The 24,187-nt window shown below is 32.6% G+C and overlaps 3 protein-coding genes across 5 annotated transcripts; 2 read left to right on the top strand and 1 right to left on the bottom strand.

Moving 5' to 3' along the window:
- Nucleotides 1-18: 18 nt before the first annotated feature.
- On the top strand, nt 19-7,410 carry LOC128176363 (ribonuclease Oy). Of its 2 annotated transcripts, XM_052842628.1 has the most exons (11): nt 19-34; nt 153-322; nt 1,834-1,899; nt 2,173-2,239; nt 2,790-2,845; nt 4,839-4,914; nt 5,347-5,414; nt 5,585-5,698; nt 5,819-5,867; nt 6,381-6,452; nt 7,145-7,410. In XM_052842628.1, exons 3-11 carry the CDS (start codon nt 1,847-1,849, stop codon nt 7,316-7,318), a joined length of 729 nt encoding a protein of 242 aa, XP_052698588.1. In that variant the 5' UTR covers nt 19-34; nt 153-322; nt 1,834-1,846; the 3' UTR covers nt 7,319-7,410. The 2 variants fall into 2 exon arrangements, with proteins under 2 accessions (XP_052698588.1, XP_052698589.1); XM_052842629.1 differs by lacking the exon at nt 19-34 and having other exon boundaries at nt 50-342.
- A 1,172-nt stretch (nt 7,411-8,582) lies between these two features.
- Nucleotides 8,583-10,916, bottom strand: LOC128176361 (KIF-binding protein-like). The gene is made up of 2 exons (XM_052842624.1): nt 10,105-10,916; nt 8,583-9,681 (listed from the first exon to the last, which is right to left on the bottom strand). Exons 1-2 carry the CDS (start codon nt 10,885-10,887, stop codon nt 8,728-8,730), a joined length of 1,737 nt encoding a protein of 578 aa, XP_052698584.1. The 5' UTR covers nt 10,888-10,916; the 3' UTR covers nt 8,583-8,727.
- A 99-nt stretch (nt 10,917-11,015) lies between these two features.
- LOC128176362 (cytoplasmic dynein 2 light intermediate chain 1-like) lies at nt 11,016-19,981 on the top strand. 2 transcript variants are annotated; one of them, XM_052842627.1, is made up of 16 exons: nt 11,016-11,159; nt 11,342-11,394; nt 14,280-14,335; nt 14,757-14,791; nt 15,173-15,242; nt 15,499-15,587; nt 15,991-16,177; nt 16,421-16,489; nt 16,847-16,924; nt 17,021-17,100; nt 17,300-17,370; nt 17,762-17,807; nt 18,446-18,497; nt 18,615-18,707; nt 19,086-19,172; nt 19,736-19,981. In XM_052842627.1, exons 1-15 carry the CDS (start codon nt 11,149-11,151, stop codon nt 19,158-19,160), a joined length of 1,065 nt encoding a protein of 354 aa, XP_052698587.1. In that variant the 5' UTR covers nt 11,016-11,148; the 3' UTR covers nt 19,161-19,172; nt 19,736-19,981. The 2 variants fall into 2 exon arrangements, with proteins under 2 accessions (XP_052698587.1, XP_052698586.1); XM_052842626.1 differs by having other exon boundaries at nt 19,720-19,981.
- The last annotated feature ends 4,206 nt before the right edge of the window (nt 19,982-24,187 follow it).

Genomic DNA, 24,187 nt, shown 5'->3' with positions numbered 1-24,187 from the left:
TGATCTTTAATTTAAGAGGCAAAATAAACCAATGGTAAATACACAGACAGACAAACAACTGTTACTTTTATATTGCCTTTGTTCACCAAAGCCTAGAATGTAATTGTCATTAACTTAATATCTTAAGTTTTGATTTATTTATTTTTCAAAAGAAACCCCCGTCCGCGCCGATAACAAAAGCAAGATAGATCTCCGGAGAGCCAAGGGTCGTAAGCAAGTCATGTGATGTTTATGTTATTGAACTATAAACAAGGATAAAGATTTGGTGTCATTCACGTAAATCTCGTGGAAGGCGCAGAACTTTTTTGAAAACTGTTAGCAGGTATGTTCATTACCTTACTTGTAAGTAATGTCGTTTTTGCGTGATAGATAACAATGAAAACTTTATATATTGAATTGCTGCATAAACATATTTTTGGATTTTTTTTTTTTTGGGGGGGGGGGTCAGGGGAGGGGAAAAGATTGTTTTGTGTGATTATATTCTACATGAAATTGCTTTAAAGTAATCTGCACTTTACATGGTACATGTAATAAATGTATATGTATGATGAATAAGAATTGCACTGTGAGCACTTCGAGTCTACATGCAATAGAATTAAATTTCTTATCACTGTTCTGTCAGCTTAAATAACAAGTTTATACACATAAACAAGCAGCTAAAGTTATGCATGAGAAAGAATTTCTAGATATGGATAATAAAGGTCTGTCTCATAAAGATTGGGTGAAGAAGTCAGTCCAAAATTCAGAGGTTATAAAACTGTCATAAAGTATTATTTAGTATTATCCCTGAGTACCCAAACTCCGTCACCATAAGCAGAAAACATCCAGCGTTTCTCTGTAAATTATTTTTTGTGGTTTTTATCATTTGCAATCACTAAATATAATCTGAAACAATATAATTTATAAAATTATTAACAAAAATATTTTTATTTTTATTCAAATAAGCCCTCTGAATACGATGTTTATCACACGTGCTATCATAACTTATGAACCTAACTCCGTCACCCACATGATCTATGATATGGCAGGGAATGAAGACACATTAACAATTTAGTTAAAACTCAATTTGTATCTAGGCCAAGTTATAATAAGTAAAGATGATGCATACAATTTAAATTGTATTTAATTTCATCGAAATGAAATGATCGCCAGAATAAAAAATGGGTCCATGTAACAACAATCACAATGGCCTTTTCAGAATTTATGGATGCCGTTTGATTTATGTCCTTATATATTTCAAATATTTTATATTATTAATTAATATATTACTTATTAAATTATTTATTTATTACATTTTTAGAAATGTAGCATATTTTAAATAGCGATATACCGGATATGTCTATATACCCTGTATAGGGCAAAAGTATCGGCATGAACGATTTGACGTTACCATCAAGAGTAGTGCATAAAGGCTATTGCGGTCTGAAAAAAATGTATTAATTACCTTAATCAAAATTGTATTACATGTGAAATGTTTCATCTTGACCTCTCTAAAAATGGCTGACCACCGTAAATGATCGAATGGGCCCGCATGTCAGAAATATCGATATTTTAGTGCACCCTTGAAAAAGTTTTAGCTGATTTTACACAATTAATGGTGCATAAAATGAACATGGTTTACTTCTGTTATTTTTTTGACATATTCTTAAATTTAACCGTTGCAAATTGTTGACATTTGATTAAAGATTTTTGACGTGTAAAAAATGACGTCATAATCGTACTTGATTTCAAACGGCGAGGGGTTTCCCGAAAGTGACGGAGTTAGGGTAGTGACGGAGTTAGGGGGCTATGCGATATATTATATGCTTAGCTGCTTTTGGTTTTTTTTTCCAGATATCAGGTTGATATGATGGATTTTTGTCAAATGTTGGCCATTTTTCTCTTTTGCCTGATGAGCATGTAAGTAAAATATGACATTGCATATACATGTATATGTTCCATGCATGCCAGATGTTCTTTACGAGCCAGTATATATTGAAATTGTCAATAAAGCAATAAACTGAACAATAACTATTTGCTTTGAACATGCAATATTTTGAATTGGAAAAGCTGGATTTAACTTGTAAATTGATGACTACATTAATTTTGATTGATAAATCCATAATTAATTTCAATCTGGACTGAAAATGATTTATTGGATGTAATTTCAAAGTAACTTTCTTTTTGTTTCAGATGTTCTGCAAAGGACTGGAACTATTTCACATTTGCCCAGCAGTGGCCAATAGCTGTATGCGCAGAGGTACATCATACAACTCTTTTATGTATTACACTGAAACCATTTATTGTTACATACATCATTTGGCTTTCACTTTAAAAATAGGATGAGAATTCTGAATTTGAATACCAAAGAAACTAGAATAAATGTACAATTATCACCTTTGTGATTTTTAAAATACTAAGAAGTTTTTGATCCCCCCCCCTCCAATGAAGATAAGAATGAAAGAGAATCTTTTATCCTTTAAATATCCTCCTACTTCTTTATTTTATTTTATTCACTTGTGTTTCGTTGTTTAGTTTATAACGATGCAAACTAAAAGAATGCATGAAGAATGACTATGGTGATGCAAGGAGACTTTATATTACAGTGTAACCTTACAGAAAATGACAAGCCAGTCAAGATATATGATTTGATGTAATCATAATTAAGTAACAATAATCTAATAAAGATATTGCATCAGAATATGACTAAATTGATGCTTAAATAGCAATGATATAGTAGGGAAATTGATAAAAAGTACACCTCAAACTTGCTTTTTAATTCAATATCTTTTCTTTTTTTATTTTGGCAGCACAAATCATGCTTCATACCAGATTCTGTAGTGGGATGGGGGATACATGGTTTATGGTAAGTACATTTATATAGGTAGTACATGTAGTAGTGTTCTGAAGCTTGTATATTTGGGTGAGAGAGAGTTATTTCCATGCAAGTGTATTCATACAGTGATTATGGAATTGAATATGAAAAAAACCATGGGGAGAGGATTCATTATCAGTTGTACTTTTAAAAACATGTTAGAAAATGTAATTAAAAGTAATCACACTCTCTCTCTCTCTCTCTCTCTCTCTCTCTCTCTCTCTCTCTCTCTCTCTCTCTCTCTCTCTCTCTCTCTCTCTCATATCAGCAGTTTACTCTGATTTAAGTTTCTACATGAATAAATGTGCATTGTATATATTAAATGAAAGGCAGAAACTCTTCCCTAGAGATAACATGATTTGATAATAGTGTACTAGGAATCTTGGTTGTACAGAAACTGTTGGTATAAATAAACATACTTCTTAAGTTAAAATGTTCAGAGCATGTCTATTTTCATATATGTTTTAATGTTGTATAAAGTGTTGAAAGGAGACAGATAAGGTTCACTGTGAAGTGTTCTTAGTCTTTGTACTTAGTACAATATACAGGGATGTTGATCGCTTGCCAACACTTGAGGCTTTATGATACATGTACTTTATCTGAAGTACCTAATTTGTTGTTCACAGTTCAAACTAAACCAGTTACTAGATTAGTTTCAAGTAAACAGGAGTCAAATGTATCAGGAAATTTTTTAGATCTGTTTTCTAAGTTTAAAAAAAGGAAGTTTTTAATACCGGTATTATAATCATTTTCTCTGTAAATGAGAAGAAAAAAAACCTCACCTTTATTTATTTTTTTTTTTTGGAAAGGATGGGGGAGGGTTGTTACATTGTGAGGCCTACAAAAAAAAATTATCCTCATTAAACTATTTAATTTAACTACTAATGATTAAATTTTCTGGGCCATTAAGAATATGGGATACTGTATTAGTTGATGTACACCATTCCCATTCCCCCTTTCACACGAATAACTGGGACTGGCAATGCATATACATACATAGTACAGATTTTCATATTTTGTCACAAGTTAGTACTCTCAGTTTCACACTTAGCTCAACCTCCTCATATTTCCATTCTGTCTCCTCTCAAGTATTTTTTTATCTTTATGTATATTGTATTTCATTTTGGACTGTGTGTTCTGATTTTAAGTAAACCCAGATTTAGTAAATCTTACTCTAGTGTATGTGTGATTAAATCAAATTGAATTTAAATATGGCAAAAAGGAGCCATATTGTAATACACATGTAGGTTGTCCTACAGATTTTCCAATCAAATTTTGCTTGACTGATGTAAAACTTGGTACACTGGTAAGCCATAGAGAGTACGGTAAGTGACCTCCATTGATTTTGAGGTTATGAGATCAAGGGTAAAATGTCAACTTTGCAGAATGTTCATCAACCTGTAGAGTCATGCAGACTAAGTTTTTTCTATTGTCAATATCTTTATATCTCTTTGGTCTATAGACATCAAAACTTAGTACACAGGTATCAAATCGTCCAAAGTGTTGATTTGCAGGTCATGAGGGCAAAGGTCAAGGGTAAACTTCTCTAGACACAGGAAAATATTTTTGCTCAATACATGTATCTTCTAATTTAAACTCTTTGCTCCACAGACTTCATATCTGGTGGGTATCCTGTTAGGATGAAATTACCCCAAGGCCAATTGATTTGCGCCGTTTAATTATGAGATCAGGTCATTAGAGTATATTGGTCTCCAAATTATTTTGGTATTCTGTTTGTGTCATAGATATCAAACTCGAATTGGTGCACTGGTTATCAATAAATATATTTGGAACTACAATTTAAGAGTATTTTGATTGGCCAATTATTTGCGGAAACCTTGGAGATATAATCGTCAGCTCGATATCTTAATAATCCTTTGCATATTAGCCTAGTGCCCATATGATGAAGTTTATACATGTAATTTTCAATTTTGTCCCAAGGGTTGCATGTGCTTTTTTTAGAACTTTTTTTTTATCCTTTCAGGCCATCATCAGACACTGAATCTAAAGGACCCGAGAATTGCAATGGATCATGGCCTTTTGACATCAATAATGTGATGGTGAGTTAAGAATCATTATCATTCTCTTGTTTCAAAGATGATACCATATTGTTAGAATGACAAGAATATAAAGGTATGTTGTAGTGATCCACCAGACATGAATAAAGAGAAATCATTTCAATTTTTTTTCTGGTTGGTTTTATTACTTACCCAGCTGTATAGCTAAATATACATGTTCCAGTAATATGTACTTACCGTTACAAGTTTTAATTTAGAGGACATTAAGTTTAGTACATTGTGAGGTAGTTTTTATTGAAACTGCTTCATATCTTTAGGATAAGAAATTTGATAGGGATACATGATGTATTTGTATAAATTCAACCCATACTAAAAAGAGAATGTGCATGTCGTTTTGTAGTATTCATATTTGAAGTGCAAGTAATCTATAGGTGTCTAAATAACAGTTGTTGTAAATTTTTGTTTTGATTTCAGCCACTGGTACCAGAGTTGAAGAAGTATTGGCCAAATCTATATCCAGATACCAAAGCAAACAGTTTCTGGTAGGTCTTTAAGCCATAAAAAGGACTAAAGTTTCAATATATAATAATGACAGAAATTGAGTAAATGTATATAAAATTCTTAATTGGTTTAGATAAGGATTTTGCATGAGTATTGAATTGAATCAAGTTAATAACTTTTTCTTAAAATAAAGAAAACCTTTGTCTTGTAGGGAACATGAATGGAGTAAACATGGCACTTGTGCTACCTCCCTCCCTGCTACCTCCAACGAACTGAAATACTTTGGCATGGGACTCAAGCTGCATGCAAAGTACAACATTTCAAGGTAAGATAGAAAATGAACGAGCTTATATAGTTACCGGTAGTTTAACTGGATTATGTTGATCTTCTGTATTAATTTTGCCATGCTAACTGTTCTTGTGCAAAAAAATTTTTGATTTTTTAGGATTCTTGTGAATCAAGGGATTTTACCCAGTAAAACAGCAGGATATATGGTAAGTAGACATTTTGATTATGAATACAGCACATCTGTCCAACCTTAAAGTTTCGAATCTAACTCCAAGCAAAATATTTTATTTTTTACCAGGATATCATGAGATAGCCAAAACGTGTGATATGAGATTTATCAATAGAAATTCAATGTACTTGTAATATTGGTAAACATACATTAGTTTCAGGAGAGAACATGAATAGGCATTATGCCTGCTGTTCAATCCATTTCAATGTATCTATATACTTGAATAAAATACCTCTTAAATTAGATAGCCAAAACATTATGTAGTCATTGTGTTAACTGACATTAACTTGTCCATCGTGACAGTTTTCAGAATACATGTATTTTGCTGTCTTTGCAAACATTATACACTATACTTTTAGCTTGTGTAACACCTTTACATTGATAACTTCAATTAAGTCATTCAAATGTACTCTAAATCAATTTACCCTTTTACAAAAATGTATTATTAAGATTCTGATTTGATGAAGTAAAACTTCCGATTTGTTTTCAGATCAACGAAACAGAGGCAGCAGTGAAGAGGGAACTGGGAGTGGATGCAGTGATTGAGTGTGTCTATGACAAGGTAAATGTATGTGAACGTCATAGCTGGAAACACCTTGTCAGATTCACTGGCCTCTCTTTATACAAGATCTCTGTACATGTGCAATGTTAAAGAAAGTCACCACATTTCAGTTTAATGATTTTGACCCTTCTGTCCGTTAGTCAGTCATTCCGTCCATCAGTCCTGTTTTTTGTTAGCACAACTCCTCTTAAACAGCTGCACGGAATTTCCAGAAACTTTGTAGGTATCTAAAATACAGTGTGTTCAAGAGTTATGCTCTTTATTAGTTTATTTTGTGTACCTGTATTTAATGCATAACCTGCCATTCGTTATGTGTATCATTGTCAAGTAATAGGAAAGAGTGAAGTATGTGAGCTTGCCGTTTTTTATCTAATTTAATGTGCTTTTGGACTTATTTACTTGAAACCCAGTGGTGAGAGTTTTTTTTTTATTAATGTTTTTAAAAGATTGGCAAGTTCAATATGTAGTTGAAAATTTTACATCTAACTCACCAGGAAGTGTCAAATTCCATTGTATAGATAAGCTCTTGAGGATAAATTTTGATGACATTTTCTATTGCACCAACTTGAATTTTCAACAAACAGGAATCATATTTGCTTAAGTGTGACTTGATATGTATACTACTCTTGTTTGAGACATCCACAAATCATGTTCTAAAATACATGTGCTTATGTCTTTTATTCAATTTTCAGGAAAAAACAAAGAAGCAGCTACTGTATGAAATATCCATCTGTCTCACCAAGGAATTTGAGTTGATTTCCTGTAACAAAAAGGAAGTCTCCGAGACCACTTGCCCGAGGAAGGAACCGTTCTTCTACCCCCCTGTCCATGATGACTTCCCCCAGATTGACATCTCCGTAATTTGATTGGCGTATCTACCCTTTTGTGTTCATTGCAACTCAAAGATCTGATCATTTCTTACCCGTGATAGCAGCCAGCACCTGATGCATGCACTCTGTATGTATCACTGCAATAAATTAATGTAACTGCTCAAGTGTTCTATCATTTTCATTTCTGGAAACTAATTTGTACAATAATTTTTTCTTTTGGGTGTACTGGATATATTATTTTCTCGCCTTTAAAACCAAATTGTTTGTGTAAATCATATTTGATATTAGTTTAATTTTGAAAATGTCTTTTTGAAGGACTATGCAATTTATTAGCAATATTTTTAATATGATGTATATGATTGTGCCCAATTGTGACAATATTTACACTGTATAATATATATAGTTGGTGCATAGATGTTAATTTTATGAAAAAAATTACTGGGTACCTTGAAATCATGTTTAACTATTTACATGTGTATCTACATATAAACTGATATTATTTGATATTTACAATAAACTAAATTAAATCATATATTATTTCATCCAATTGACAAGTGTATACATGTATTTTATGAAAATTCCATAATTTAACAGCATTGTTTAATTTCTTAAAGAATTACTTAGTACCTAATGTATGATTATTTTGTGTATTATATTCCAGAAGGGTTAAAGCAGCAGAAAAATTTATGTTGACATACATTGAGTTTTGTTGTGTTAAGTTGTACTCAAGATGATTGATGGAAGAGTTTTGAGTTATTAAATTTCCAAGAAGGATTAATTAGTTAAGTTATTGTTAATGTTAGGCACATTTTACAATTAATTAACATGGTATGTGTACTGATGTTTATCTCAGGGCATTAATATCATGACTGTTAAACCCCAATCAATTCATTTATGTCATATCATTTTGAATTTCTGAATGAAAAATCTTTTAAAAAAGAAGAAAATTTTGTTGTTTTTTCTAAAAAGCTCAAGCTGCAAAACGGAAGGTTATTCTATAAACCAAACATACTGCATAGAAACATGAAAATACTTTTGTGATCGAGAGCTACTGTGACTGTTTCCACATCGAGTTTGATTTTCTGCTGATCTGAGAAAATATATTTAGGTGTAGTGAGCCACCCTCAGATACCATAACTAAATATCAATGATACAGAGCCAGGTTTGTAACTTTGTAAATCATATTCCAATTCTATTGACCTGAGCAGCAATTGCCATCTGAAATTACAGAACTAGTAATTTGGTGCAAGATGTGACAAAGGCTTAAGAAAGACAAAAGTCTACAAATTTAGAAAACAAATTTTGGTCTTTTTACATCACCTTTAATCAAGCACATGAAAAATAAATATTGCCTATAAATAATTTAAACCTGCAATAGATTACAAATTGACTCTCAAGATTTTTGGTTAAAATTGATATACATTAATGTTGAGTATTTATTCTCATTAAATTTCAGCTTCTTGTCTTATTTTTTCCATTTTAAGTGGCAGCAGTGCCACCATCTCCTCGCAAACTTCCAGTTCAGCGCGCATGCACTCGGCAGCTTTGTGATGCCTCTTACAATAGTCTATAATATACTGGTAACATGCCTCAGTTTTCTTGATGTTGTCCAGCCTCTCTCTTACATTTAATGGTAAAATCTTTGAATATAGTCTTCCCATGCAGAACCAGGCTACAAGTATCGGCCTGGTATCAAGTTCTGGGTATTCATCTGGAAGATCTGGTTTGTTGTCCTTGAAAGAATCAATATATGCTTGGTATTTTTGAATGCTCTGAAGAGCCAAGCTGTTAATCTTCTTTATTGCATGGATTGAAGGTTGTCCCCCCTCTTCCTTCAAAATCATGTATTTAATGTCCATTATTCCACTGTAAATTTCTGCCAATTCATAAATTAGCTGGCGGACTATCAGCAAATAATGCTGAGGGTTTAGTTCATTGCACACCTCCAACAACATGTCTGCTCTTCTCTTGTGCATCTTGCACTGACGATCCAGATTAAGTTCAAAGAATGCCAGAAGCTTAAAAGCTTTGCTGTGATCTTGAACAAGCTCTATATAATCTGTACATCGGCCATCAAATACATAAAACTCTTTTGCTCCACTTATCCAAGTTTGCACTCGTAAGAACACATTCCTTGCTTCTTCAAAATCTCGAACTGGTTTGCAAGTGATTTGCTCTTCACGTGAAGTAACTTCAAGGTTAAATTTCTCAAATTCTTTTTCAGATTCATCAGGATCTAAGGGAGTATCTTCCTCTGTTGCTTTTAAGAGGCGATCTTTAGAGAACTCCAGCAATGCAAGTCCATACTTGGCCCAACATCTCTGTATGTCTGCTTTACCCTGTTGAACTTTTTCCTTTTCATCTTCTGAAACATTTTCGTTTTCACTAAATTGTATCTCCTGCAAAAAAAAAAAAAAATATATTATAAAAAATGCAGATTATATGCTGTAAAGCTATACACTTTTCTCAATAGGCAGGCAGTTTAAGAATAAATTTATACATCTGCAATATTCTATACTGTAAACCAACATGATAAGTTTACTACTTCTTTTTGTGATTGTGATTATTGTGATTTGGCTACCGATAAAATGATTCAATGACCAATTTTCATGATATCATGGCAATGTTTAGAATTTTAAGAATTAGGATGTGTTTATTACATGGAATTCGGTTTGTTGTTACACAAATATAAATTATATATCTTTCCTTTTTTTAATATACCATGTGTAAGCTCAACTGACAGTGACAGTTTTGAAAAAATTAATGTTAATATCCGAAAACCAAAAAACATTGATAATTGATAAGAATTCTTAAACCATCACCTCAAATATAACCTCTGCACATGCTAGACAATGCCGAGCCTGAGGATATTCATCTTTTGTTACAAAATATTGAGAGAGTGTTGCAGCATTTATTGCCCAATCTAATGGAGTGTATTTGTGGGCATCCAGCTGTCTCTGTAAGGTTTTATGACAGCATAGGGCAGATTTCTCACTCTCGTCTAGCTTTGCATAAACCTGAGCCATATAGTACAGGGTATGGGTGTAGGAGTTTTCAAAGTTTGCATTTCTCAGATGCTCTAACTTTTCTTTTTCATCTTCAGTAGATTTCAAATATTCAGCCACAAACTTAGGTGGTCCGTCAACTTCTTTCTTATATTGGAAGTAGAGTTCTTCAGCTTTCAGCAAATAAGAAAGGGCTTTTTCAGGATTCCTTCTCCCAAACCACAGTATTCCTAGGTTGTTTAAGGCATGCAAATATATGTCAGCAGCGTTTTTGTCAAGTTTGTATTTTTCAGTACACTCTATAACTTTTATTAGGTATTCCTCTCCTGAATGCAGTTCTTCTGTGTCGATGTAGTTAACGCCTAGTCTCAGATCAATGACACAGTCAAGAAATACAAGTTCCTGGTCTTGTTCTCGAAACTTCTCTAGGTGGGGTTTTAGCTTTTCTTTTACTTCCAAGAGAATTTCTCTTGATCTATATTTCGATCTAAATGGGTCATCTTCTGGATCATCTTTTGAATCTTCGTCTGAGAGACGCATTGCCTCTTTAAACTTTTCATATCCTTCTTCCTCGAGAAAACGTTTCCACTCGGACGCCATATTGACTCATTACAGACTCGGAGTTCATAATTTTACCGAAGATAAATTATGAAAATATCCCGGCATTTTTGGGTCATTTGATGACCAAATTATGAAAAACTTTAAATGAAAAATATTTTAAGATATCAACACTCAGTGCATTTGATAGAAACGTTTATATTTTTTGAAGGATGACGTCATATTCACTGCAGACATGTAAACATTTTTGTACATGACTTGGAAACCATAAAACTAAAAGTATTGGATTAAATAAAGATCATAATGTCTAAAGGGTAAGAATGTTGAAATTATGATAATCCCATATTGGTAAGCATTGTTGATGAAAATGTTGTTTACCTGTACGTTGTTTTCGAGGACAATGTTTTTCATCCTCAACTTTTCATCTTGAGGAAATTCGGAAAGAATCTTTCATTTAGAAAACTGACATCAATCATCAGACTCTTTCTTCCAACAGATTTGGCGAAAGACTTCTATGGGACGTAGCTATTGACCAAGCCCAAGAAACGGGTATGTTTTATTTAAACTATAAAAAGACAACCAGAAATTAATGTAGGATGTATACAGTATATGTTATAATCTAAAAAAAAAAATAAAAGGTTGATAAAGGACTATATATGATAAGGGCCTAAAATGGCCCCTTAAAATGAACATCATCATTTTAATATCATTCTTTGTTTTCTTAGTACAGATATGTATGTGATGTGTTTGCATAATATTCATTTTGGTTCAAGTGCTCACAATTTAGAAATATGAAATTGTAAAGACAACCTTTTCCCGCCATTTTTGCATTTTTAGCGTAAAACAGCTTGTTTTCAAGCAGTTTTTCCTTCCGAAAACATAGAGCGCATTTTTGAACAAATAAAATATTTTAATCAGAGATGTATCTAGCCAAGATTAATACGTGACAAAAAAATTTTCCTTGTTCAAGCATGCGCTCTATATTTTCCATTCGTAAATAGATAAGAAAAATGTCAATTTTTGGCTGATTTTGATTGAATTATTGAAATGGCGTCACTTCTGACGTCATATACTGCCAGTAAGTGCAAATAAATCAAATAAATAGATGAAAAATATATTTTATATCGACTCTTCTAAAAAATTAGTTAACATTTTATTGTACCCGAAAAACTTTAAAAATGGCGAATTATGGGGGCCAAATTCAACTCTTATCATATATAGTTCTTTGACATATATGATTTTGTGACATTTAAATTACTTTGCTGGTGGTGTACTTTAGTAAAGCATTATTGATAGAGTACCTCATTAGATGTTCAGCAGGTCCAGTGCAATCTCTTGATTTAGCTATATAGCTTGAAAAAGCTATATAGCTTTATAAAGCTATTCAAAATAGCTTAATAAAGCTATTTATATGCAGTTTTTTAAGAAAATATTTATTGTAAGAAATGGACGAAAAATCGCAATTAACCTGCCACTCATATTTGCGCCATTGACCATTATAAACTTGACCCAAATTAAAGATAGATTTAACACTGCAGCTTTTAAACACTTTAAAGCAAAAAATATATTTCCATTGTTTGGGTAACTGTTCACCACTTTGTTTGCAATGAGGCGTGGATAAGTATGATTTCTCCTCATTGTGATAAATTATTACCAATCAACTATCTTGTTCACCATAACTGGCCTCCTTTATATTTCATTCAAAAAGTAACTGTGTGGTCATGAATCAGTTGCCCCAAATCTTTTAGTGCAAAGTCTCTTAAGGAGATGCAAACTTATGAGTAATCTTTACATGCATTGTTTTCAGAACAGTTCAAAGTTGAAAATTATCACTGCACTAAAGTGCGATTTTTTATACATACTGAAAAAATTACACATTTAAGAAAAATGTATGACAAAATAGCTAATTGAAGCTACTCTGAATAGCTTAATAAAGCTATTTTAGCTTATTCAAGCTATATAGCTAAATCTGGAGATTGTACTGGACCTGTTCAGGGGCCTGCCTTTCTGGTTTAAACATTGTTTGGTCTTTCATTATTTCTCCTAAATACGAAAGACGAATAGGGCCACTTAAAAAAATATTTTTATCTCGTAATTACGAGAAAAGATCTCGTTATTACGAGTTAATTATCTCGTTATTACGAGAAAAGATCTCGTAATTACGAGAAAAGATCTCGTTATTACGAGTTAATTATCTCGTTATTACGAGAAAAGATCTCGTTATTACGAGTTAATTATCTCGTTATTACGAGAAAAGATCTCGTAATTACGAGAAAAGATCTCGTTATTATGAGTTAATTATCTCGTAATTACGAGAAAAGATCTCGTCATTACGAGAAAAGATCTCGTCATTACGAGAAAAGATCTCGTTATTACGAGAAAAGATCTCGTTATTACGAGTTAATTATTTCGTAATTACGAGAAAAGATCTATTTTAGAAATGGCGCGTTTCATTATTCTATTCTTTTTATATAAAGTGTATGAACTACTGCAATGTCTATTAATATACACTTACTTAGCACATGTGATCATCGTTTAAAACGTATAATTTGATATAAAATCGGACCAAGCAGTTTTAGAAGAGTTTTAGAAGAATTAGCAAAGCAAATTGATTAAAAAATTCATTGAACTATATGTCAATAATTAAGAAGGATACGTGTTATTTTTTTTCAGACTCAAAAATGTTTATATAAAATCAATTATTTTCAATATACACGTGGGTTGTGTATGAACATATAAAACACAAATTCGGGTAAATCCTGTGTATCCATATCCATGACTGAAACTATATAGTCATTAAAGTGATCTGTAACTAATAAAACTGTGTTTTTACGACTATAGGACTACCTGGTATTTACTTCGGAGTGGGATTATAATATATATAAGTTGAATAGAAAAATTACATAAAGTTCTTTCCTTTTATTAATACCAGATAAAATGTCAAATCCAATCATTTTGATATGTAGAAATTAATGAATAATGATCGTTGTTATTTTTAAATATTGATCAAAATTGAATCAATGTTTCTGGAATGAAAAAGATAGACTTAAAGTGTGATCCAGTCGAATTCTTTTTCAGAAACGCACCATTTTATATAGATCTTTTCTCGTAATAACGAGATCTTTTCTCGTAATAACGAGAAAATTAACTCGTAATAACGGGAAAATTATCTCGTAATAACGAGATCTTTTCTCGTAATAACGAGAAAATTATCTCGTAATAACGAGATCTTTTCTCGTAATTACGAGATCTTTTCTCGTAATAACGAGATAATTAACTCGTAATAGCGAGATCTTTTCTCGTAATTACGAGATAAAAATATTTCTTTATGTGGCCCTATTCCGCTTTCGTACCTAAACCTTAACCATGTTAATATTTAATGCAACATGTAACTAATTCCATAAACTAAATGCCATAGAACAATAATTTTACAGATGATGGACCAAAAAGCGAAGATGCAGCTCTTTTTTTTATTGGAAGTAAAAATTCAGTAAGTGCATCCAGGCAATATTTGTTTGGTAATATATTCCAAAAACTTCTGGCGTTTCATCATCTGACTACGAATTAAGAGTCAATATATATGTCAAGGAATAATATCAATTTTATTAATTTTATCATACTAATATTTTTAGAGTTTATCAGCTAGATCTTTATAAAAACGATATGCATGGCCATTTTATATGTTTGTGCATTGAGCTAAACATTAATAATTGACCAAATCTAAAAGTCCCAAGTGCATTTGTCTTGCAAAATAATTCAAAATTAAGACACACTGTATTCATTATGATACACATAAAGAAAACATTCTTAAAAAAGAAACAAGATTAATAGCATTACATATTCTTTGTACCGGTAATCATTGTTGGCTTTTCATGTTTTATATTTTAAGATTTTTCTTCTTTTCATTTTAGGGGAAAACATCAATAATTCTGAGGTTTTTGGACAGGTATAAAGAACATACATGTATTCAGTTGCCTAAAATATACGAAAACCTAGTATATTACTGTAAACCAACTCTAGATCTTGTTTGTGATTTATGGGATTCTGATTTTTGGTATCTTAATTTTTTGGCTAGAAAAAAAACAACAAAAAATGCTGCAACGATACTCTTACAAACCTTGCGGACATTTCTCTCACTTGAATAAAAGTTGGTTTTATCACAGTATCTTAAAAAGTTTCTTAAATTTTGAAAGATTTATTATATAATACAGAACCATATTTTAACACCCCTAGTATTGTTAACCAAAAAAATATAGCCTAATCATTGTTATCAAGCTTGTCACAATGTTATAACTGATCTGATTGGATGATTTCTGAACTGTTTCAGAGATGAAGCACCAAAACCTACTGTAGCATTGGAATACACATTTGGTAGGAGAGCCAAAGGTCATAATATTGTAAGTTTTTGTCATTAAAGTCTTTTGTTCTACATTCAAGGTTAAAGAATAAATTAAGGCATATGTTGACCAACTACATTGTACATGTTTCATTTATTTGTGTATTTGTGTAATATGGTGTTTTAATTTTCCCTCTAAACTTGCATAATTTGCATGTTATGCTGTGATCATTCCATTTATGCTAATTACTGCAGCAGTCATTTCCTCTTAACTTCCCCAAAAGATTGTATAAAATCTTGATATTTTTGGTACATAGGCTAAAGATGTTGGTCATATTTGGGAACTAGGAGGAGGCACGTGGCTGTCTAAGCTGATGGAAGTACCACTGAATCCAGACACATTACAGTATGTAGAAAGAAATTCATTTCTTTTATAGCAGCACTTATGATCGATGGAGCAATCTATAAATTTCAACTGCCAAATTACAGAGACTTCTAGCATGTAAACTCCTCATATATAAACACAAACATTGACTATTAAAGTTACCGTAATTCTGAATTCAGGAAAAATTGCTGTGAATGCACTTAATTCAGTTATCATATTTGTGTTGCGCACTGTTGCTTGTCACCCTTGCATATGATTAAAGCAAATTTGCCTGCAAGACACTAATCTGTGATAATTACACTAAACAGTGGAAAAGTAAGATTGATAATTATTGTGCTAATTTATCAATTTTGAGTGTGTTAGTTTAATATTTACTTCAAAAGTACTCCACACCATGTCATCTTCTTGTGTTTTACTCTTTCAGACATACCACACTAGCCATTGTTGTAGATTTGTCCAAACCCTCGGAGATCTGGTTTACCCTGGAGACCCTGCTAGCAGCGGCAAAGGCGAGGGTAGAGAACATTCTGACAGAGATGAAGCAGGAGTACCCCGGACTGAAGGAGAAATTATGCAAGAAAGCTTGGGAGAGAGTAGGGGAGGAACACTCAGTAAGCACAAAAGATTGCATTCAGACTTCAAATGTTAAACTTTTAGCTATAAATGTACTAGTTATATTTAGTGTACTGTGAATTTGTATTTATAGTTCCAGCACACAGCTCTGACTTCTTTTTCATACTTATATGTTGATTTCTTTATGATTCAGTGAGGATGAAATGAACCTTGAGATAGATCTTTGTGTAGCACAGACCGGATGAAAAACTAAATTAAATATTTTTTTTAACTCTTTGTAGGACAAGGCAATGATAGATCCTTTCCTCATTCCGTTGATAATCATTGGAGGAAAATATGATGTGTTCCAAGTAAGTTCTAAGTTCAAAGCTAGGGAACATGGATGAGTGAAATGATTTTTTTCTGCTCTCCATTGAAAAAAGGGGGACAACTTGTTTTGGTTTGCTCACAGGTTGATCTTGTATCTTTACCTGATAGAGATCAAAATTAACTTTGTGGTTGGCATGGCTTGCTGATAACATATTTTTTACTGCCATATATTACATTCCATATTTTAACCTGTTCTTTTGCAACTTTGAATTTAGAATGCCTGCAAAGATATTGAAAAATGCAATTTCTCAAACTGAAAAAGTGCAAGTAGAAATCTGTCCTGGAAGAAATTGTCTAAACTTCCTGTAATAAGTCTTTTATATTCATTGTCATTTTAGGACTTTGATTCTGAAAAGAGAAAGGTTATATGCAAGACACTAAGATTCATTGCTCACACAAATGGGGCAACATTACAGGTAATTAGAGATTTTATATATTTTTTTTATTTAATTTATTTTATTCAATGGTAAGAGAATGGAAAATTGTCATACTTTTCTGTGTTTTATTAACAGTTCTGTGGACTTAAACAAGAGCAGCTTGTAATGAGGATGAGAGGTCTAATCAGCCACCATTTGTTTGGGACGACCATGGGGTAAAGAAAGAAAATCATCAAAATAACTAACAATTTGCAAAAATAATTCCTACTCCCCACACCCTTACCCCCGCCCTGGCTAGCCTAAAAGAATTCTATCTTTGTTTCAGAATATAATGTGAATGCCATAAAAACATATTCTTCTTTATTTGAATAATTTGTAACAGTTTTTTAAAATTTGTCAATTTTAATGTTACAGAAAATCTCTCCAAGTGGACCACAATAAACCTCTAATGGTGGCAGCAGGCCATGACTCCTTACAACAAATAGGTGGTTGTCTGGTTCTATCTCTGTTACATTGTACCTGTGGGAATGGGAAAAAAAATTAAAAAGAGTTGTTTTTTTTTCTTTTATTGTTTGTCATAAATTCAAAGTTAATTTATGGAAAGACAATTAAGAGCATATATACCGGTACATGTACCATAAATATTAGAAATGAAGTGAATGTTAGTCAGGTGCCAGTTCATATTGACGTAAATACTTTTCTGCATATTTAGTTTGATTGTGCATCTGTTCCACTTAATACACACATGTATTATTTTTTTTTTACATTTATGGTTTATTTGTACTCTAGCTAGCTGAGAAATATTTATGCAAGCATATGTATATATGTAGATCATGTAATGTACATGTATTTGTAACATAATTATGATTGTTCTAGGCACTCCTCCTTTATCAGAACAAGACATTGGTAGAGTCCATGCAAAGTAAGTGTTTCCTGTCCAATAAAAGTTTGATCCTGTCTAAAAATACAGGTTCAAAGAAATGGCATGCAAATCTTTAATCTCTGTCTTTGGATTCCACACTACATTGATTAAAAGCTGTTCCTTATAATTTCATATATGCTCCATACAAACTCAAATTTTTTTATATAATCAAGAAAAAAAAGGGAAAATACATTAAATTTTATGAACTGTATTACCAGCTACTGTATACAGGGTTATTTTTGCCCCATGTAATTTTTGCCCTTCTACACTTGCAAACAGTTTTGCCCCGTCTTGAATTCGCCCAGACACAGTTGTGCTTTGAAAGAAATAATTGAGACAACGGAATTCGCCCAGTCTTAAATTCGCTCGATGACAACAAGGGCAAATGGGGCGAAAATAAAACGGGGGCGAATATTTCCCTGTATACAGTATGTCAAGTTAACAGATGTTAACTCATTCCTCTCTGCATATTAAGTATTTCATACTTATATGAAATATATTATATGGTATATAGCATAATATGTAAATTTAATGTTGTCAGACATAAAAAAGAGTTTATATAAGCCTGGTATATGTACTACTGTACATGTATAAATTAAAGTGAAGTTTTTCTTAACATGTTTGGGTTTTTTTGACAGGAACCCTATGCAGTTGTGGAAACATGCATTTACAGGATTTTTCCCACAAGATGTAAGTTTATTTAATTTCTTTGTAAGCACTTTTATATATATTTTAAATAATAATTTTTGCTCACAAGAACATGCATTGTACGGTACCTCTATACTTTGTTTTACTTCCTGTACACAGGACATATCAAACCCTGCCCTGGTTGATGACCCCTCCAAGGATCCCCAGTATCAGGAGGCGGCCATCGATTCACTCAGATCTCAGAAAGACGAGGTATGTGACACAAAATGGACAACAGAACAAATTTCTTTAAGAGATTTATGGTGGGAAATGTTGACATTTTTTCTCCATTCAGATGTTATACAGGATACCTTGCACAATATTTTGATGTTAACGTCCGGGTACTTTTCAATGCAAAATTCCCGCAGACTCCTTTATTTTTAGCTGTGTATTAAAACTTTAAAATAAGCTAGAGGGGCATTTCAAATGGAATTTTTCATACTTTTGAATGAACATTGTTTGAACCCTGGTATTTATGATTATTTAGTACAGTAGTTATACAAAATGTGAATTGAGGATATCTTGGGACAGAATATGGATGTTTTGCCTTTTTACCATCTTTATAAAATTCTGTATTTTTTGTGAATGCAGGAATTGGAGAGATATCGCAGGTTGTGTGAAAGAAGAAGTAAAGAGGCCCAGAGAGCCGCCCAGACAGCATACTGATCAATCCCAATGGTAAATGTCTATTCATACTTTTAATGTCAAGGTTTTTGCAATTCTTGGCAATTTAATACATTGCATGACACAAGTACATAACTGTCATATAGTTAGAATTGATTAAAGATAAACTCAGATACCGTATATGCGGTATTTTTTGTGATGATCTAATTTTCGCTTTATTCGCAATGTCGTTTAAATCGCAAATTATTGAATATGCAGAAATAATATTCTGCATTATTTTCATTTAGAAACTTTTTAAATCACAAAAAATGACTGGCGCAAATTAATTCAAAAATGCTACACATTCTCCCCATTCGCAAATTTTGTGACACGCGAAAAAAAATGGATATACGGTATGCACACCTAAATTTTAAATGCTGAAAACATGTTTATTATTTTTGACATTTCTAGAAAAAGATTTCTGTGTAATTATAGGGAAAAAAGGAGCTGAGGATTTATTTATTCTTTGAAAAATAAGGATTGAATAACTAAAACCATTTCATTAATGTGAAGCAAACTTTGATATATTTCTAATGGTAATTTTTTTTTCTTTAATTCACAGAACTTATTGATTACAGAGTCTAGAAAATCCACTCATCGTCAGATGCGGGACACCTGCATAAACCAATTCAAATACTAGTGTACTGCCTCAGACTGATCAGTGAAACAGAAAAATTATTTGAAATCAGACCATCACATGTTCTTTCTCATAGTTGAATCCGTCCTTTTTTCAAAGACTTGTTTTATCTACTTGCACATTGTATATTTATATTGATATGTAGCTATTTGCAGTTTGCAAATAAATTCTCTAAATTAAAAAATAATTAATTGTTTATAGATTGGAAATTTTACAAATGAAGGTACTTGCACATTTCATTTGTCATCTTTGAGTTGATTAGGGTATAATATTAATTTTCATTCACTGTGTATTTTCACCTTTATTTCATAAGCAAACCAATTGTAATTCACAGCTTTGTATAAACTGACAAAACTTAAATCCACACAATGTCATCCAGTTTTAAACTTTTATCAATTGGTCAAAACCTTTAGCAACCTAAGGAAAATCACGGACTGCACGAAATAATCATGATGATGCCAGACTGAAATTCCCATATAAGACGCCTTGGCTATTTCTTTTATCTAACCTACTTACTTTTACCTACTATTAATGATTACCGTAATTCAATAATTTATCGCAAGAAACAATAACATGCTATCTTTGACGATGTATGTGGACTATGATGCTAGAGTTCATTGCAGAAAAAAATTGTATAACTTGCTAAGTCAGATTAAGCATTTTTCCCTGCAATGTCGCTACCTTCAGTGATTCATGTGGGTTAAGAAGGTGGGGACATTGCAGAAAAAAATCGCGGCTTATGTAAATTTTTTCTGCAATGACCGCTACTTTCATAACCCGCATGGATATTTATCATCAAAGAAACCATTTTATTGTTAATTTTCACATGTATGTTTCCGTTACCATATTCATTCTTATTTTTGTGAATTTAAAGAGGTACAAACGATTAAACAATTGAAATCAATTCAATTTGATATCTTGGCTGAATTTTTCCCCTATCGCTAACCCCCCCCCCTTACACTCCTGATTTGTTCCCATTTCGCCTTAACTTTGATAAAATTTGGTATTGACTCGTTTTGCCTTACTATTCATTCTCATCTATCCCGTTTAGTGTAGAAAACCTGTGTCATTAGAGGAAAGAATTCAAACTTGTAAAATTTTTAAGTAATATAACCAAAAATGTCCCCCCAAAACCCACCCTTTCGGAAAAATTCTATGGATCCACGCTTGTGTTAACATCAGAATTTAATGCATCACGCTATCTTCAATCTTCTCCTTTTTGATTTTTTTGCGATCAGAAAGGATAAATAAGGCTGATTTCAAGTTGCATTTTCCGGATATTTCATTTCAATTTGATCAGATCAATGAATTTAGGTCAGCTATTAAAAAAATAAATGAACAACTTTTGCATCAGTGAGTTCTCCATTCAAATTGGTGAACAAAGTCTACCCCCTCTACAGGTAAGAAATAGGTAGCGTATAAAACAAGAAAGTGTATCGGTATAGCACTTCCAACTCTCTGTGAAATATTTTGTTAATAAATGTGACACCAATTTATTCGTCGTCTCATTAGAAACGCCCTGTTTTAAAAAACTAACTATTGAAAATGATTTATTGATCAAATAATCAGACAAATTATTCTAAATTATAAGTATATTTGTACATGACACAAGGGCTATTCTCATGTCTCGGCACTAAAAATCGTGTGTATGCGGAAAGAAACAAAATCCTTGACATTGTGGAGAAGACCATGCAAAAGCCGTCCATTCTCTTAATTTCCTGTAAACTAATTAACCTCTACCAGGATGTGAAGTTAAATTGGTATTCTTTAAGTATAAAGCATATCTATTCAACTCGTTGTCGATCGAACCAATACATTTGGTTTTTGTTTTTCCTCTTTCCAATCAACCTTGTACAGTTATAGTACTACTAGTGTGTCTCTTCAATTGTTCTCACACTGATCTTCCTCCTCTAATGGTTATTCAGAATTGACGTATTACCCCTCTAAAGCCCCTTTCACAATTTCGCGCACGAGCACTTTACAGCACTTTGCGAACGGAATATTTTGGCTTCGCACGAGCTATCGCACACGTTGCACGATCTCTCGCATTAATCGATGCATGCGTTTTTGTGGTCGCATCAAGTCTCCTTAAAATATTGGACATGCATGCACATTATTCAGACGCAACCGAATGCGATCGGAATTATTGCAATGCAACGCACAAACATTTATAATACGAACTTTTTACAAAGTTTTGTGTACTCGCAAGAGCGATGTACGATTTTTAAGGATCGTAAGATAAATTGCAGCTGTTTATGCGTGTGTTGTGCGACCATGAGACTGTTGCTCAACGAGTCGCATGTAATCTTGCAATGATTAGCTATCATTGCAGGATTTATTGGTTTCAGTTTCCAAGGTTTGATACAAGTATATACTAGATACGGGGTTTATTTTGCTCCTTGGTATTTTCGCTTAGAACTACTCACGGTTATGGCTCGTCCTAAATTCGCCCCAACAATGTTGTGTTAAAAGAGAGATAATATGCGACATTGGAGTTTGCTAGATCTTAATCCCCTAACTGCAAAAAAGATCGAGCGAAATGAGCAAAAATATAACGGGGTGCAAATAGTTCCCAATCTTCGCTAGCCAAGAATCCGCACCGCTTCTCACAAACCCTTGGGTTCGTGAGGAGCGGTACGTGCGGATCAGAAACCGTTGGCTAGCGAAGGTGATAGTTCCCTTATACAGTATTCACTGTATAAACATATCTGTTTCGGGCCACAATAGACCTTGATTTTGGCTGTTGCTTTTGTCATCTTCTTGGGCGGTATCCTCGCTTGCATACAACTATTTCTACTGAAGAGCGTCGGGAACTGGCGGTATATGTACCCCGTCTGACTCCTACGAGAATTCGTACAATAAAATGCATGATCGAACGAGCGCCGCTCGCCCTATCGCATTGGCGCACGTTCAATTGTCCTATCATCTGGTCATCCGTGCGATCCTATCACATTATCTTACAACACTCGCTTTCATTGTACAACAGACATTCGCATATAGACGCTAGATACATCGCAATTAAGATATTCAATGTATTTACATCGAACAAAGGTCGCTCTGAATCGTGCGTCGAGTTTCGTACGAGTACTTTTTCATATGCGATTATTTTTGCATATATAGTTTACGAACCACATTTATTTTCTTCGTCGCTTCTGTTCGCGCGCCAATATTGAAAGGGGCTTTTAAAAAAGAACAGCCAAATCGTGCAGTCCGTGATTTTTCTTAGGTTGATGAAGAGTTCGACCAATCGATAAACGGGGCGTGGATAGATTTCAGTCTTCTTAGTTTTGAAAGAGCTATGAATTACAATTCAGTTTTCGTAAGAAATAGAGAGAATCATACTTAATTGGTCGATGTAAATATATATTTTTTAAACACAACTTTACAATTACTCTCCTCTTTTCTGTGGCATAGTATTGCAACATGAAGCTTTATCGGTTTCACAAAACACATTTGGTCTGAAATGTAAAAAAAAACATTAATAATAATTTTAGTATATCCCTTTTCTTTTAGCTCACATGAACCAAATGTTGAAGTGAACTTTTCTGAACACCTGTTGCCCGTCGTCCGTCCGTACTTCCGTATATCATTCCGTCCGTCTGTCTGTCTTTAAACTTTTCACATTTTTTACTCCTCTAGAACAATTAAGCCAAATTTAAGAAAACTTCTGTAGTACAAGGCATCCGTATGAGAAGGGGATTCTCAATTGTTAAAATAAAGGACAAACTCCTGCTTAAAGGGGAGATTATTGTAAATCAGTGAAAATACGGTGTGTGTGCGCGTCTTAAAAAATCTTCTTTAGAACCACTGCACCAGATATGCCATTACTTAAAGATTAAAACTTTCAAATAAGTTCAACAAAAAAATATATAGAGAAAATATCATATTATCTTCTTCTTAATAAGAACTACTATGCTACAATTTGTGAGATTACTACGCAAGCAATGTTAATTCTATATTGTAAAACTCCTTACCCCCAGACCAATACTTGGGCCAAGAGGGGTTCAAAGTTCAACATATAGATATATAGAGACAAAATGTTTTTAAAAAATCTTATTCTAAAGAAATATTATGCTACAGTTTGTGAGATTACTATGCAAGCATCCTAAGATAAAAAAATATATTATTTTTTTATATCAGAAAATACGCAGAAATATAATATAATAACCTTCAAATAAAAAAGACAAATTTTAAACAAGAAATTCGGCTCAGTAGAGCGATTTTCTTAAAGTCAGGGATGTATCATTAATTATGAAAAACAAAAATATATTTTGTGATATCCAAAATTCAGTTTGAATTTCTGATCTTAAAACATCAATTTTAATATTAAAAAAATCATTCTTTGAAATCAGAAAATGGACGATGTTTTTGTTGCTGATTTTAAAGTATACAT

The sequence above is a fragment of the Crassostrea angulata genome, chromosome 3 (genome assembly GCF_025612915.1).
Source record: "Crassostrea angulata isolate pt1a10 chromosome 3, ASM2561291v2, whole genome shotgun sequence".
NCBI classification, from domain to species: Eukaryota; Metazoa; Mollusca; class Bivalvia; order Ostreida; family Ostreidae; genus Magallana; species Magallana angulata.
The sequence above is the reverse complement of the archived record's forward strand: the minus strand, read 5'-3'. Positions and strand labels throughout refer to the sequence as shown.

Excerpts from the sequence above, each read along its gene's own strand:
- LOC128176361 (XM_052842624.1), bottom strand. The coding sequence starts at position 10,887 with ATGGCGTCCGAGTGGAAACGTTTTCTCGAGGAAGAAGGATATGAAAAG. Across the intron at positions 9,682-10,104 it reads GTGCAGAGGTTATATTTGAG|GAGATACAATTTAGTGAAAA; the intron begins GTGATGGTTTAA and ends TTTTTTTTGCAG.
- LOC128176363 (XM_052842628.1), top strand. The coding sequence starts at position 1,847 with ATGATGGATTTTTGTCAAATGTTGGCCATTTTTCTCTTTTGCCTGATG. Across the intron at positions 1,900-2,172 it reads CTCTTTTGCCTGATGAGCAT|ATGTTCTGCAAAGGACTGGA; the intron begins GTAAGTAAAATA and ends TTTTTGTTTCAG. Across the intron at positions 5,415-5,584 it reads ACCAAAGCAAACAGTTTCTG|GGAACATGAATGGAGTAAAC; the intron begins GTAGGTCTTTAA and ends TTTGTCTTGTAG.
- LOC128176362 (XM_052842627.1), top strand. Across the intron at positions 14,336-14,756 it reads TTATTGGAAGTAAAAATTCA|GGGAAAACATCAATAATTCT; the intron begins GTAAGTGCATCC and ends TTTTCATTTTAG. Across the intron at positions 15,243-15,498 it reads GAGCCAAAGGTCATAATATT|GCTAAAGATGTTGGTCATAT; the intron begins GTAAGTTTTTGT and ends TTTGGTACATAG.